This window comes from Schistocerca serialis, chromosome 8, assembly GCF_023864345.2.
Source record: "Schistocerca serialis cubense isolate TAMUIC-IGC-003099 chromosome 8, iqSchSeri2.2, whole genome shotgun sequence".
NCBI classification, from domain to species: Eukaryota; Metazoa; Arthropoda; class Insecta; order Orthoptera; family Acrididae; genus Schistocerca; species Schistocerca serialis.
The window spans coordinates 332,648,306-332,666,559 of record NC_064645.1 but is presented as its reverse complement, the minus strand read 5'-3'; the positions used below and the strand labels follow the sequence as shown (position 1 = coordinate 332,666,559).

At 36.6% G+C, this 18,254-nt stretch overlaps 1 protein-coding gene across 1 annotated transcript in view; it reads right to left on the bottom strand.

Annotated features, from left to right (window-relative positions):
* The window catches only part of LOC126416656 (mitogen-activated protein kinase 15), a 198,290-nt gene that overhangs the window by 130,115 nt on the left and 49,921 nt on the right, over positions 1-18,254 (bottom strand). The window contains exon 3 of the mRNA XM_050084455.1: positions 6,639-6,769. Coding sequence (XP_049940412.1) covers positions 6,639-6,769 — 131 coding nt within the window. The remainder of the gene's footprint in view (positions 1-6,638; positions 6,770-18,254) is intronic.

The following is an 18,254-nucleotide window of genomic DNA, read 5'->3' as shown; positions in this document are numbered from 1 at the left end:
GGAAATTTTGAATTTGTGTGGTGATAGGTCTCATGGCTGACAGAAGATGGGTGGCCCAGGGATGACGTTGACACAGTGGACATTGAACAGTGGACCTCCTCAAGTTCACTTGGAGGGCATGTGGGAGCACGAAATTGCACCACCAGGTCAGCATAATGGCCGGACTACATTATCTGCTTCACATGGAAGAGAATAGTGAAATGAGTGGTGCACTTTGTTACTCCCCCAGTGTTGCTGTCAAAGAGGCATTGACCGGCAACATCAGGGAGCAAGTGGTAGTGCCCAATGAAGTCGACTCCAATAATGATGTCAGTGACATTAGAAAAGGTGAAGGTCCCACAGCAGGTCAGGGAAGTGAGCCAACCAGATGTCATATAGGAAACTGTCGGACACTATATGCGGCTCTGTCAGGCTGCTGGAAATGAGGACCCAGACATGCTATATTTTGGATGATGTTGTTTGCATCATGAGGTGAGGAAAAAAAATATTACAGTGTGATCTTTGCTGAGATTCGAATTTTGCCATCAAAATGTGATCAAGGCAAACTGTACAGTCACCACTGACCATCCTTTTGTTTAGTGAAAAGTACACTTTGTAAAGTGTTCCTCACTTGCTGATATCATCAGATTTTGAAAACATCTCATATACAGGGTGAAAATTATTGAACTATATGAAGAAAAACATAAATTAGTTACAAACTACAGCATGCACACACTTTATTCAACATTTAGACATCACTACAGATATTCAGATTTAGATTATTACATGTTTTATATGCATGCCATTATTGGTGATGATGTGGCACAGATGAATACTTAAACTTTGCATGACCCATTGAAATGACGGAACATCAATGCTGTTGATGACCTCCTGAATAGCTGTTTTCAGGTCAGCAGTGGTTTTGAGGTTATTGCAGCACACCTCGTCTTTAATATAGCCTCACAAAAAGGAGTCACAAGTGTTCAGATCCAGAGAATATGATGGCCTATCGAGGTCCATGCCAGTAGCCTCTGGGTACCCGAGCCAGAATGCAGTCCCCTAAATGCTCCACCAGGACATCAAACAGTCTCCTGCTTCGATGGGGTTGAGCTCCATCTTGCATGAACTACATATTGTCGAAATAAGGGTCACCTTGGATAATGGGGATCAAATCATCTTCCAAAACCTTCTCGTACCATTCGGCAGTCACTGTGCCATCAAGGAATATCACATCAATTATTCCGTTACTGGACACTGCACACCACGCTATCATCCGTTGAGGGTGAAGAGACTTCTCGATCATGAAATGAGGATTCTCAGTCCCCTAAATGCACCAATTTTGCTTATTGACAAACCCGTCCGAATCAAAGTGGGCATCACAGATAAACCAAACCATACAGCACATACTAATTCCCATTATGCCTGATGGCCAACCATGCAGTTTGAACATTGTAGCACAAACCGTTCACAAGTTATGAGAACTTTATGTCATATAGTTCAGTAATTGTCACCCTGTACAAAAACTGAATTTGGTTAAATTTTTTACCTTTCTTCTTTGTGTAATACAACTCCAAAATGTTGAAAAATTGAAACTATATCTCATGTTCCATTTTTCATTCACAACATACTGAATTTCCCATGCTTTTACTACTGCTTTTCTAGAATGTAATGATGTGAAATAGTGTAACTGTAGACCTTCAGGGGCGAAAATGCAAACACTGATAGTTGATATTTTGTAAAGAAAAGAATGTACTTTCAAATGGTGATTGACGTATATATGGACAAGGGCTCAAAGGTGACTCCCCCTCCCCCCCCCCCCCCCTCTCTCTCTCTCTCTCTCTCTCTCTCTCTCTCTCTCTCTCTCTTCTGTCAATTTCAGCTATATAAACCTCAAAAAATTATAATCCCAAAATTGTTGGGAAAGCAAGTTTAAAAACAAGCTACTTGATACAGAAACTACTAGGTCACAAAAGAAGAGCTTCCAAAATCAAGTTACAAGACACTTAAACTTGGGAGAAAATTTGTCATGAGAAAATTCAGTGAAAACTTTGAGTGTCACTCAGAGTAAAACTGGAGAGCCAAATGGCATAAAACTTACAAAATGTGAACAATTCAGACTTTCCAAGTTTTGGGGCTTTATCACAGACATTCACATAAATTTTTGACATGTCCCCAAGACATTTTGTCACCTCTCACTTAAGAGGCTCCTGATGACAAAGTATTAAAATTTGTGGGCAAGAACTCTGTATACATTCCTTCAGTCATTTATCAAACCTGCACACAGACTCTGAACAAATCAGAGTGGGGCTCTTAGACCATTTTGACATGGAATCATCCATACGAATATTGAATGAATCACGGAATTAAAGCTCTCATTCAAATCTAGAAAAGTCTCACTGACTTTGTTTCCTTTATCCTTCCTGTTCAAAACTACATGAGAAAATTTTGCTATTGCTATTATTGTGAATCACCTTTTTCAAAATCCATTTTGTGACCTACTTATTATGTTATATTTACAGAAGAGCAGTAACAGAGAAGTGGTGGGAAAACCAAAGAAGGTGGAGATCTTTACATTCCAAGCAGATCCTGCCACTGGTGGAAAACTGTACAAGGAGATGATTGTGATTTACAGAAGAAAAATTACATTTGATCAAAAATTCCAGGAAAAGTCCTTTGGCCACCTGAACTTTTTATTAAATGGGTTAATAGTTTTATTAAATCATTTCTGTACGTTTTAGGACATCAAATTCTGTAACACTCCTCAGGAAAAATGAACTACTCATTTTAGCTGAATTTGTTGCTGGTGTCCAATCTTTCATTTTGTCCCAGCATGACTTACTATGTTGTTCTACGAAAGCCTCACACACTGTCTTTGGTTCACCCACCTCCACTTCACATGGTGTCCACTCAAACTTGGAAAAAAAGAAAGAAAGAAAAGAATGAAAACCTCCCTGAGAATTCCAGATGTGAGGATGAAGATCATGTTAGTAAGTTCCTAATAAATTAATGGTGAGCAGGGGGGATATACCATCACACTAATGGCTTTTAATTCCTCTCAGCTGAGCCACACTAACTGCAGTTTTTAAACATCAATAATTTACATTGAATAACATTCAAATAATTAACACACTTTGAAATGTTAAGTGTTTTAAAATCTGTGATTTATTCCAGTCAATAAAATTAAACTTCAATGCTAGGTTAAAAACACAGAATTTCCAGAAATTTTATGAGATTCCTGAAATTCCCTGATTTTTCCAGGCAAAATGTAATTCCCAAAGAATTCCAGGCTTTCCAGAATAGCCACTCTGCTTCATTTTCATTAGTAGTATGTTACTGCAGCCTGGATATTCCCTTTGCTTGATCTTGCAGAGATGTTCACTATCTCCTTCTTCATGAGCTGACTGACTGCTGGGATCAATGTGCATCTCTTCTGAAGTATTTTGGTTAGACTTACCATTGGTTGAGTGACATCTCCCAGTAGTGAGATTTTTGTGCACAAATTGTGTGAAAGTGAGTGACTCTCCACTTACCTCCCCAGGGCAGACTTATGGGACTGAAGTAGAACAGAGAGTGCCCACAGTACCATTACTTCCCTTTGAAATCAAGTTTATAATGTTGATTCTTTGTGAATACTCCATTCTGCTGCCCAGTTCCATGCACCACTAAGATTAGAACCACTGTTTCTGTTACACGTTAGTAGTGCACAACCAAATTCCTACCACCTCTTTTAATACAGTGTTCTAGTAAGGCAAATCATGGGATGGGATGTCCTTTCATGAGGCTATGTTCCACATCTCCAACAGACTGATTTCTGTTACAGTATCCTCTGATTAAGATGTGTAGGTGCAGATGAAAAATATAACAGCAGTCTGAGCTACCTTGGAGCTTCTCCTTTTAAAATTCAGAAGATCAATAAATGTGATGTTAAAAGACTTCATCAGATGCAAAGTTAATCAGGTACAAAGATTAAAATCAGTCAAGTGGCATGTTGCAGTGGCTTCAACCCTAATAAGGTACAGCAGGCAGCAGTTTCACACAAAATAGAATGCACAGACTGTCCCAATTAAACTGAGCTGTTGTCACACTTTAAAGAAAAATTGAACACTTACATTTGTGAGAACCATTAAATATTGGCAGAATTTTCTGTCTCTTGCAGAATTGTTAAAACAGATATAAAGCTGAAAAGAGAAAAGGAGGAGTATCAGCACTAGGGGAAAAGCAGAGGAAAATTCTTTCAGATGGAGTAAAGAAACTATTTGATTCTTTCATAATAATGTGTAGAGGTTGCTTTGCCCTCACATGAAACACTGTTTCTGTCAAATTTAGGGAATATTAGTTTAGAAACAAAAAAATGTTTGATAAGCAGTCTGAAAGGGATGTTCATTATGTATGGAAATGAGAACACTCAGGACATTGGCTTTTCTAAATTCTGTGAAGTCAAGTCAAAATGTTGTGGCACTGTTGGTTCCTCAGAGGCCCACCCCATGTTTGTTTACACATCTCACCAAAACATGAAACTAAGCAACGGACAGCAGATCAGTTTGTCAGTCAGATTGCATTAAAAAACTCTTCATGACCAGCCACACATTTAAAAAAAACACTAAACGAAGCATCTCAAGACTGTGCACAGAATAGATTCATTTTGTCTAGGATGAAGTCCAAGGTTTTAACTGGGAAAACAGTCAAGCTATTCCACATTGTATTGTTGTCTATGTTACTGAAAATGAGCAAATACAGTGCGTAAGTTTCTGTAAAATTAGCAACACTCTAAGCCACAATACAGTTTCATATCACGTCTTTCTGACAAAGCTTGTTGATTGACTGAAGCAAAAAGTGACATACAGCTCAATAAAAATATTTCAAGACTTTCACCAATCAGTGCTATCTCCCCAAAGACTTTGGTGGGACTTTTTGGAATAAGTCATGGGAAACCTGCATTTGATTAAACTCGAAGCACTGTAAAATGACTGGCTACATGAGTTACCATACAGCACTCAAAAGAAAACCAAATCTTTAAGCTATGGTTTTGTACACTTTCTTTGAGTAAAACTAAATGAATTGAATTCACTTTTGTTAAGATTGACCCACATCTCATCAGGAAATAAGGTTTCCTTTGATTTCAAGAGTGGCTCAAATGTGAGAAAATCATTTATTTGTTCCAATTAACTCAGAAAAAAATAAAAGAAAAAATTGAAATGCAATGAACGTCAGGGACCTTGCTATGTTACTGAAAACAAGCAAATACGGTGCGAAAGTTTATGTATAATTAGCAACAGCCTATGATACAATACAGTTTCAGTTCACGCCTTCCTGACTTCTTGTCACTTGTTGCCAAAATGTTGTTGTTGTTGTTGTTGTTGTGGTCTTCAGTCCTGAGACTGGTTTGATGCAGCTCTCCATGCTACTCTATCCTGTGCAAGCTTCTTCATCTCACAGTAACTACTGTAACCTACATCCTTCTGAATCTGCTTGGTGTATTCATCTCTTGGTCTCCCTCTACAATTTTTACCCTCCACGCTGCCCTCCAATATTAAATTGGTGATCCCTTGATGCCTCAGAACATGTCCTACCAACTGATCCCTTCTTCTAGTCAAGTTGTGCCACTAACTTCTCTTCTCCCCAATCCTATTCAGTACCTCCTCATTAGTTATATGATCTACCCATCTAATCTTCAGCATTCTTCTGTAGCACCACATTTTGAAAGCATCTATTCTCTTCTTGTCCAAACTATTTATCGTCCATGTTTCACTTCCATACATGGCTACTCTCCATACAAATACTTTCAGAAACGACTTCCTGACACTTAAATCTATACTCGATGTTAACAAATTTCTCTTCTTCAGGCTTTCCTTGCCATTGCCAGTCTACATTTTATATCCTCTCTACTTTGACCAGCATCAGTTATTTTGCTCCCAAAATAGCAAAACTCCTTTACTACTTTAAGTGACTCATTTCCTAATCTAATTCCCTCAGCATCAGCCGACTTAATTCGACTGCATTCCATTATCCTTGTTTTGCTTTTGTTGATGTTCATCTCATATTCTCCCTTCAAGACACTATCCATTCCATTCAACTGCTATTCCAAGTCCTTTGCTGTCTCTGACAGAATTACAATGTCATCTGCGAACCTCAAAATTTTTATTTCTTCTCCATGGATTTTAATACCTACTCCGAATTTTTCTTTTGTTTCCTTCACTGCTTGCTCAATATACAGATTGAATAACATCGAGGAGAGGCTACAACCCTGTCTCATTCCCTTTCCAACCACTGTTTCCCTTTCATGTCCCTCGACTCTTATAACTGCCATCTGGTTTCTGTACAAATTATAAATAGCCTTTCGCTCCCTGTATTTTACCCCTGCCACCTTCAGAATTTGAAAGAGAGTATTCCAGTCAACATTGTCAAAAGCTTTCTCTAAGTAAACGTTCACAACACACATAAGTGCCATCTGGTATACAGCCAACAAAAGGTATTGAGGATCATAAATTTATTACAGCTACTGCTTTGGAGAGCACACTCAAATTCTCAGAAGTCTCAGGTAAGATCTTGAAATTTTTCACCTATCTTTGTTATGTAAATAAGTACACTTCTACATTACTTCGTATGATATTAAGTTAATTTTGAAACATGCCGTTATTACCACTATACCTTCTACATACCTTCTGATCTCTGTGAATAACATTGCCAGAATGGATGTACTTTGTGGCTTTTAGCAGCTGGTACATGATGTATCTCTTGTGAACATCTTTGAGTATATTTCCTCTTTTGATAACATTGTGCAAATCTGTATCTGAAATTTAATATGTAAACAAGATGTAGATACCACCCATTTAGGAGAGGGAAATATAGGCTATTTATTGCTATGCTTGTTTTCCTCATGAGGTTTATATTTAATCCTATTTACATATTCTTCTACCATCATAATATTTTCTTAGTGCACAACATCACGAAAATATATCATCCACAAACAACAATTACTTAATAAGAGAGGGGAGAAGAAAAAGGATATCATTTCATTAGCAAATGCTGTGAATTCCATTATGTGACATTGGGGGTACGAGATTCAGCTACTGAAACAGGTTTTTTTTTCTGACAGCAGTATGTTTTATCATATAGTAACAGGTTAACAAGTACAAAGGTCTCTAAAGCCACTGACTGACTTTTTAATAACAAAAACATTAGGATTTTAGTTTAACCTTAGACCTTGTAACAAGTATGAGTTGTTCACTTTTTTTTACACTACGCAGAGAGTAGTGTGGGAAGCAGAGACGTTCAGAATAAGTAAAGGTCCCTGAAATTCTCACAAGGTATGAAATGAAAATTGCATCCGTGTGCAGGTCTGTTGGTAAAACCATAGTCCAAAACTGTTTATGGTTGCAGTCCATATCCTAGTCTGGAGCATAATACCAATTTGTCAAGATATTTCCTAATGCTATGGGTAATAAAATCCACTGGTTCATATAGACAAATACAGTATGTTACTCAGTGTCAGCATAGACTAAAGATATGAGTCTGTCTCTGATAATTTCATTTAACTGGAATAATATTTCAATATAAATTTGTCTCTCTGACAAGTTGTTTTCAAATTTGTGGTGCATGGAGCGTCCCAGAATTTCTGATAAAAGAGTCGTGAGAAAAAATAACGAAGATAGCCAAATAAATACAGAAATTTATAATATAGTTCCCATTATACAGGGTGGAACAAATAAAAGTGGCCCAGAGAACACAGTTCCAGAATACAAAGAAACACAGAAGAGGAAAGGAAATACAGTACTAACCTGACTATAGCAGATGTGGGACATGACCACCATTCATCATCTCTAGGCACTTTTGGTACCTGGTCAGCAACTTGCTGAAGACAGATCAAAGCTGTACTGCTGGAATTGCTGCAATCTCATCCAAAATGCTCTGCTGCAGTTCTTGAAAACTATGAGGGTTGTGGTGTTATGCATTAGACTTGAGGGCTCCCCACACGAAGTAATTGCGCACTGACAGATCAGACAAGACTGACCACAGCTAACAACTCTGTCAGTTGCAAAGATCATGTAAATGTGCTCCAAGGTTCGGCCGGCTGTATGGGCAGTTGTTCCATTCTGTTGGAAGTAACTGAAGGTCTTTTATTCTTCCATTAATGCTGCCACAAATGTTATCTAAACAATGGCTATGTGACCAACAATGTGGCGTTCAGACACTGCACACTTAACACCAACCTTCTGATCATGCAATCGCGCACTGTGGAAGTTATGCAGATTCTCTGCCGCCCAGAACCTTCGATTCTATGAGTTGATATAACCACTCAGGTGAAACCAGGCTTCATCAGACAAAAAGAACAGATCCATGTCCAAGCTAATCATCGTTCTCTCAGCGAACAGCCACTCACAAAACTAGAGGCACTGGGGGTCAACTGCTGGTTTTAATGCATGAACAACAGACACTTGGTAGAGATACTTGTGCAGGTCCAAGTGGAGTATTCGTCCACATGATCGATATGATATGCTGGTCTCCTGCGACTGGCTTCAGGTTCATTTGGTAGGTCTCTGAAGTATTTTCTGGTGATCTGCAGCCACATTTTCTGGTGTGAAGGCACATTTCAGAATGTTTTTTGAGTTATTTAAAACATATCTTGTCTGATGCCATTGCATGGCACTCTTTGCTGGCACACTCTCACACCATTAAACTTCTCAGCAAACAACTGACCACACCATTTCCAGGGCTTTGTTATCATGTAACTTTCCACAACCAACACCTGCTGCTCCATTGTGAGTACCATAGTCCCCTTTGCACTGCTCCGCTCACACTGACACAGCCCACACTATCTCTGAACCATTGTGGATCACATGGTGGGCATACACATGATGTGTGATTATATGCATACATTAACATCCAATTGAATCCACTCATCCAGGTCACTTTCATTTGCCCACCCTGTATAAGAGAACATCAAATGGGATGAAAATTGGGAAGATATTACAAGGCACATCCCAAAACTAAGGTCTCCTAACTTTTTAAAACAAGAAATGAGTGTTTATTTTCAATAATTCTATAACATTGAAGCTTGAAATTTCTCCCATTTCTCCAGCTAATCGTCATTTCAATAGATGAAATTCTGTATACACCAGAGCAGTTTTTGTATGTCCTTATCATGTCAGTTTCTTGTCAAGGAAGTATCAAATCTTGAGGCATAGCAATAATCACTGCATGCTTAGACATGATACAGAGTACCTAACAGTTCAACAGTGCCACATCAGGGAAGGAAATTCATTCTCTCACAGAGTACAGTGACATATTGCAGGCTGGGTACCTACAAGGAGCTAATGTGCTGTTGTCAGGTTGCTGTATCACATTCCTCTTCATTAACTGATTTCATGCACTATCACATCCCAATTATTGTGAAGTTTTAGCACAAAGTTGAAAATGACAATAGCAACCATAAGCAAAAACCAAATGATTACTACGATATTAAAGTTTACTAAAATATCTATTAACCAGTTTTGTACATGGAACTCAATTTTGGTATGGTAATAGTAGTAGTAGTAGTAGTAGTAGTAGTAGTAGGCCTCTAAGGGACTCAAAGCTCCTGTGCCAATCTCACACGATTCCTCCAGATGCTCCTGTCTTTTGCTGCCTCTTGCCAGTTATTTATTCCCAATCTTGTCTCCCCCTTGGTCTTTTGCCATATGGCTTCTCCCTGAATATTCTTAACACAATTTGATATTCTTTCATTCTCATCAGATGTCCAGCCCACTGCAATCTTCTACCATTTATTATGTTTACTATCATTGGTTATTATGATAGCTCATGGATTTCTATTTTGTGTTTTCTCTTCCGGCATTGTGATTCATTGACATAATATGGACCAAAGATTTTTTTATAAACTTTATTCTCAAACACTTGTAAATGGTGGTGTTCTGTTTTTCTTAGGCTCCATGTTTCTGCCGCACAGATTAGAACTGGTCTGATGATTGTATTATATAACTTTATTTTAGTTTTCCTAGTCAACAGTTTGTACCCCAAGAGATTTTGTATTGCATAATAGGGTCGGTTAGCAGTTTTGTCTTGCTTTTATTTCTACCTGTCTCTGATTTTGTTCATCTATCACTGAACCCAGAAATTTGAACTGTTCAACACATTCGAATTTGTGTTCACCAACTATTATATGTGATTGATTATCCCATTGATCTCTACTTCTTAGAACTATCATGTATTTCGTTTTCTCGTCATTTACTTTCAGGCCAAGTCTTGATGCTTCTGTTGAAAGCTCCACAAATAATTGCTTAATCTCTATTTCGCTATTTCCAATGAACACTATGTCACCTGCATATGCTAACATGTTCATTTTGCTTTCTATCCCAGCAGGTACCAGTTTAAGTTTCCTCACAACTCTTTCTAAAGTTATATTGAAGAGAAGGGGGGACAAAGCATCTCCTTGTCTTAACCCAGTTTTATTTTTAAACTGGTCAGACTTTAATCCATTTAGTAAAACCCTGCTTGTATTTTCATCCATGCATACTTTACAGAGATTTAGCAATTTAATTGGGAAACCAAATTCAGTCATTACTTTCCACAAGCTTTGTCTACAGATGGAGTCACAAGCTTCATGAAATTGATGAACAGATAATGTATTTTTTGTTTGTATTTCCAAACTTTTTCATTTATTGATTTGATTGCAAATATGTTGTCAGTGGTGGATCTGTTTTTGTGGAAACCATTTAGATAATCCCCAATTATATCGTATTTTCTGCATATGGTTTTAAGCAGCATAGCAATAAACAACATAAGATCTTATAATCTGTATTGACTAATGATATTCCTCATGTTCTCCATTTTCCAGATTATCTGTACAAGATGAAATAAATGTTTGCGCAATGCTTCTCCTCCATAGTTTAGTATCTCAGCTGGGGTGCTGTCACTGCCAGTTGCTTTGCCATTTTTTAGGCATTTGATACACTCTACCACCTCCTCATGTGTGGGTTTTGGAATTTCCTCACAGTTGGGACTGTTGCTGGAACTAGTAATTGGTGCTCCTGGATCAGAACAATTCAGTAGGTTGCCAAAATACTCCTTTCTTGTCACTAATTTTTTTCTGGGTTCAATAAACATATTTCCACTTAAATCCTTTGTCACCTTGGTTTTATAATCAAAATCTTTTCTAATTTTGTTGATTGTACCATACACTTTCCAGATGTTGTTACTTTGATGATATACATGAATAGATTCAACCTATTGTTTTAGGAATTGTTTCTTTTCCTTCTGGTTAATTTCGTCCGCCTGCATTTGAGCCTGCCAATGAGCTTCAGGATTCTTATTTGTTTGCGACCATTTTTTCCGTAGTTTCATAACCTTGTCTTCAGTTTCTTCACACTCTTCATTGAACCATTCTTCCTGCCTTTCTTAGCTCTCTGCAGCTTATTATTTGCAGCTGTGAGGATGACTTCTTTTACAATGTTCCAGTATTCATCACTGGTCATTTCAAGGCTTTCTTCCGTATCACTTACGGCCTCAAACCAGTTTGAAACTTCAACTTTGTACTTCACTATTCCTTCTGTCCCTATCACATTTTGCAAATCAAATCTGTTTATGTTATAACTTTGCATTGACAATTATTTTACTTTATAACAAGGTGTTCCATAAACAACAGAGTGAATGGAAAGTGTACATAAAGTGCACATGTTGATATTACATTCAACTAGTGAACCTGGCAATGCCTTGCAATTGCTAAATATGTATGGGAATTGGATAAATGTCCTAATCTGAGGTATCACTGGGAATTGTGACACCAAACTCACCTCCCCATTGTGACTTCACCCACTTTGAGGGTATGGAACTCCAAAACATTCTAAATTATATAGAATATCAATGAAAAAGACTCCTTTGTTTTTGGTTTTTCTTGTTTTTAAGCTTTATTAATTTTTTTATACAATGTAATAACAAAACTTAACAATATACATTTTTATAGTGTGGTAGGAGTATGAACTGGTTTTCTGAATTACCAGCTGATGAGGGGCTAACATGCAGTTGGCCATGTGAAAAATACCCTGACCATAAGTCAGTCCTAACATTTTTGAATGTCCAACATTAAGCATTTTTTATTGCTACTGCAAACTAAACCTTGATTCGCTTAAATTTATTGGGTAAATCAGTAGGGATACTGGTATGCAGTGTATGACAGAGACCTCTCCAGCTGCTGGATTTCTGAGAATAATAACTTCAATGACTATCCATGAATGTTCAGGCATTTCAGATTGCAGAGTACTATTTTGTTCATAAGCTGATTAACCATAAATTCAACTTTCCTAATACACAGATATTTCTTTTAAAACTGCCTGAGGAAGAAACCAAAAGAGCATATTGTTGTGTATACAATTTTTATTTAAAATTATATACAATGAGAAACAATATATAGTGGAGACATTATTTTGCTAATGGTTTAAGTGCTCTAATATTGCACTTGAAATTTACTGTAAGGAAAAAAACCAAAACCACACAGTTTACACAATACAGCATACCACATCATTTTCTTTCTTACAGCTGGTTTTAACAGAAACCCTATTATCTTCAGCACACTTCCTTCTGCTCTTTTCACACCAAACTCATGCTCTGTTATCCACTTCCCTTTACAACCACACAATAGTCTTGTTTATCAATTTCTTGCACATGTCCCCCGTCCTTCACAATGACCTTTAACTTTTCAGATTCAACCAGTCCCTTTCCCTCACAAACCCGTCACTGCAGAAACACATCTACTTGGCACAGGCATCCCAGAAACACCTCTGCTCTCTCCACAAGATACTGTTACTATACAATCCTAATTATGTACACCACATCTCCAAAATTAAACCCTTTCCCTCCAACACCTGGAACAGCATTCCTGATGCAGCCTCCAGGTACTGCTCACACTGTTTATATCCTGTCTTAGAGCACCACTACTCATCAACACACACCCTGCCCACAGCAAACCCCTTCATCAACTCCTCATAGCAACCATGCCATGCCTAGCTGACCTTTCCCATTTGTTCCAGTTTGCCACGTCATCCAAAACTACCTTCCAGCACTACACAAAATCCAGAAAACTAACAAATAGAAAACATAGTTGTTAATCTTTCCATCAAAAACCTCAATCCCATAGAAGTTTCACTTTCACCTCAACACCCAAATTTAACCATACTGGACTTATCAAAGACTTCTCTCCCTCTCCCAATCCCTACAGTCTGTAAGTACCCCTCTCCTTTCCCCTCCCAGAAATCTTCCATCTGCACCCACAAAACACTTGAAGAATAAGACCTATTCATAACAAGTCTGCATTCTGTAATCAAATGTACACAGCTGTGTAGTATAGTGTATCACAGATCAAAGTCCATGCCTGGGAGCACAGAAGTAATGTGTCAATGAACGTTGACATGTTAAAAAGTCCACGGCTAGCATTTGACATGATAAAGTCTATGCATGATGTGTTTGTGTACCAGTCCTATATTTAGTTCACACTTATATAAAAAGTCTGCATACCATTATCATCAATCTAAAAGATTGATGAAACTGCACTTACAAGTATAATCATATGAATAGGTTCACGGTGCTTGCATTAATATAAATCAGTGACTCCGTGTGTACAGCAATTTTTATTTCACACTGTATATGGCTAGAGTTTTATTAACTTTTAGATAATGAACAATAGGACATGTTTGTGCAGATGATGATGATAATGTGTTGTACTGTTTCAATGGATTATGACTTGAAAGACAATTAGGCTCACTGTCAATAAATACTGAACTTCTGTAAATGAACTACTATAAGTATTCTGTGCAAAATGAAATTTATGGGCTGTAAACCAGTATTACGCACAAGTGAACTGTGTAATGACAACACGAAGGGACTTTATAGACATTCTACCATCAAGTGGTGGTGTTTTTTCCAACATTACGAAGTAAGTTCGCTTTACTTTTTTACTCAGTGACATTGTTTCGGATGAAAATTAGCGCAACAGTTCATGCTAAGTTTATTAGTGGAGTAATACTTAAAGAACCTTAAATTGATAGACACTGGTCACACTCCAAACAAGAATATCTAATTTGAATATATATACCTGACATGGTCACTCTGGAGATGGTCTGCAATTTATGGTAACTGAAGAAAATTTCACAAGCCAAGAGCGCTAAAAGAAGCATTTTATTGGATGACCAGTTTTAAAAGAGCTATACTATCAGCACTGGATCTTATGCTTACAAAAATTCTAAAGCATAAGAGCAATGATAACAGCATATATCTGCTGAAACCAGTCATCCAATAAACTGGTTTTTAAAGCATAAGAGCCAATGATGACAGCATAACTTTATCAAAACCAGTCATTCAATAAAATGCTTTTTTAGTTCTCTTGGCTTGTGAAGTTTTCTGCAGTTACCTAATTTGAATAAACACTGAATCATGAAAATTTTGACTTGACTGTGTTGCATTTGTCATTGAATTGCATCACTACTTACAAAAGGCATTTGAGATTATGAGGCTTCAATTCTGTATATGCTGCCAAGCAACATCAATCTGTAACCAAGTAAGTAAACTTACAACACCATATTTCCTCAGTTCAGATAACAGATACCACAGTAACACACAACAGAGACAAGACTGTACCAGTACTGCAACATTTCTTTAAATGTTTGTATAGTTCAACATATGATAACAACAACAACAATATTAATAGTAATAACAAAAAATGAATAAAAATACAGCTGGTTAACAATGAAAATAATGACATTCCGAAGTAATAACATCAGATATATATGCAGCAAGGAGGGATATGAAGAAAGGCAAAACATGCCTGGAGATGATGATTTTTCAATACATTCATTCAATCACTCACTCACTCACTCACACATTCATTCGTTCATTCATTCATTCATTCATTCCTCTGCCCTGGAATCCACCAAGAAGGAGAACCTTCACAGATGAGGAATGAGTCGAGGTATACATTACCAAAGAAAAGAAAATTTGAGAAACTTAATGTGTAATGTGTAAAATCACTAGTAAAGTTAAATGGATAACTCCAGGTATAAAAATTTCTAGTGCTACGAAGAGGTAACTACGTAATGAACTGAAATATAATAAAAACTGGAATTTTACTGAAAATGTTAGACATTATAAAGCTACCTTCGAGAAAGTTGTGAAAGCAGCCAAATAAATGACAAACAGTAAGTTCATTTCACAACATAAAAGTAAAACAAAGGCAGAGTGGCCTGTTGTCAAATCTGAGTTAGGTGTTAGAATTAATAGGGGACTGATGACCTCAGAAGTTAAGTTCCATAGTGCTCAGAGCCATTTGTTAGTATTAATAGAAATGAAATATCTAGGATTAAAGTAAATGGTAGCCTTATTGTAAAACCAATTCAAATATCAGAGCGTTTAAATGAATTCTTCATGAATATGGCGAAGTCAGATGTTGACATAGTAGAGTATCAGAGTATAGTAAACCCCCTTTGGACTTCAGCAAGGAGGTGAGTATCTCACAGATTTTTAAAAAGTCTCAATAAAGCATGTGGAAAATATTATATTATCAACAAAAAAATAAAAAATCACCTGGGTGGGATGGGGTACCAACTATGTATCACATAATAGCACCTCCACTAACTAAAATAATTAATGAATCTTTTGAACAGGGATGCTTTTCTGATGTGTTGAAATGTGCTGAAGTCAGACCTCTGTTCAAGAAAGGGTTGAGGGAAGTCATGGGAAACTATCGTCCTATTTCTATTTTTCCAATTTTGTTGAAAGTGTCTGAGAAAGTAGCTGCAAACCAGATACAAAATTTTATTGTAAAAAAATATTATCATAAATAATCAATTTGGATTCTAACCAAGAAAAAACACCCTGAATGCAGTAAATAACTTTATTGAAAAGATATGAAAAGCATTGGACCAGAGGAGTAGAGTTGCTGGTATTTTCTGTGATCTTACTAAAGCTTTCGACTCTGTAAACCATGCTTTGTTTATCTATAAATAAGATAAATATGGGATTAACGGCAATACTCTCAAATGGCTTACATTGTACCTGCAGAACAGAAAACATAGGGTAACTATCACTTCAAAAGTGGTGAATTATTTTTTGAAGTGGAGTACTGTATCACAAGGTGTGCCTCAAGGCTCCATTTTGGGGCCAATCTTGTTCCTATAAATGACTTATCCACAAATATCGATTCCCCATCAGTTCTGTTTGCAGATGATACTTCTGTTTTAATTGAAGATGGTGATGTAGAAAAAATTCCAAGCTTCACTGTGAGCACACTGGATACCCTAAAAAACTTTTTCCAGTTAAATGGGTTGAAACTGAGCATTGCAAAAACCCATATGGAACATTTCCAAACCAAACACTCAAAATGTGCAGAGCTTAAAATACAACGCAATAATCAACTTACGGAATAAGTTGACACTATCAAATTCCTAGGACTAAATGTGGACAAGAACTTGAACTGGAACACACATATTGATCCCTTATCAAATAAACTAAGCGGTTTTGCATTTTCAGTGCAGATACTTGCAAATTCTACCGACATGAGAACACAAAAAATAGCATACAATAATTATTTTGAATCTGTCATTAGGTATGGAATAATTTTCTGAGGAAGTTCAAGTGGAGTATCTCGTATACTCAAACTTCAGAAAAAAAATTATCAGATACATGTGTACCACACAGAAAACAGAATCTTGTCGCCCATTATTTCGACAATTGCAAATCCTAACTGTACCCTCCATATACATTTATGAAATTATCATCTTCCTACAAAGCAGGCAAAAATTATTTGAGGAAAATCATTTTAACCACACATACAACACAAGAAATTAAAATAATTTATGCTTCCCATACACAAATTTAAATTATATGAGCGGGCTCCACAGTATATGAGGATGACAATATATAACAAATTAATGGGCAATGTTAAGCCAGAGATCCTTAAAATAATGCTACATCAGATTCTGGGGAAGAAATGCTACTACTCAATAGACGAATTTTTGGAGGATGACATGATAATTTGAGCTAGGGTACTTAAGTATTAGATTTTTAGATACTATTTTTATTATTGTTATTATTATTATTATGTCTGCCTATCATGTATATAAAACAAAATTGTGTTATTATTATGATGCTGTATGTAAACATCAGCTTTCTATGTTTATGGCAAATTTTACCAAACTTTTGACGTGTCTCCTGTACCTGAATCAAATCATTTTGATTACGTATGTTATTAGACTAATAAACCACAATTCACAATATACTGTATTAACAATAATCTCACTATACTACTTAATGCCATTCAGCTGGTTTTCATCATGTAAATTAGAAACAAAGCTGTTATTTCAAAAAAAACTGCTGCCTCCTCAAAACATTACAGTAAGTGACTGTTGTTTATCTCCTATCAGTATCTTAATATTTACTTGATTATATTGCTATTTTCAAAGAAAATCTTACATCTTTAAATACTTTGAATTGAATTGAATTGAATTTTATTTGATCCTGTAAGATTACATTGTGTACAGTAAATGTACGTGTAATATAGGACATGTCAAAGTATTAAAATTCTTTATCAATTATTTTTCTACCCCTTTAGCTTACATTTTTACATCACTGATAATGAGTAACAATATATACAAATTTAATGGCATAAGTATTCTGCAACACTGTAAAACTCTTTTTCAATGAGATAGTCTTTAAGTTTCTTTGTAAATTCATTGTGAAGTACACTATCTTGCAGGGTTTTGGGCAGACTTCTTAGTAGTCTGATACCAGAGTACTGGGGTCCTTTTTCTAGCATTGCCAGTCGGTGGGGTATGCTCCGTACTTCATTCTTCTTTCTTGTATTGTGGGTGTACACTAGCATTTGTAATCCAGTCCTCACTACCTTTTGTGATGTACATTATTGTTTTGTATATATACAACAATGAAAAAGTTAAGATACCTAAATTCTTGAAACAGTTTCTGCATGTTTCAGAGGTCTTTCTTCTTAAAATGGTCCTAATTGCTTTTTTTTGTAATGTGAACACTCGTTTTGTCTCTTGTTTGTTTGAGTTTCCCCACACCGTCACTCCATACTGTAAGTATGGTTCGAAAAGTCCATGATACACTGTACACAGAAGGTTCTTGTCTGAATACTGTGATAGCTGCATCATTAAGAATATGACAGAGCTCAGTTTCTTACAGACATTATTAATATGTTTTTTCCATTTCAGTTCATTATCCACAAGAATACCTAAGAATCTAGCAGATTCTACTTCTTCCAGCCTTGTTCCGTCAAC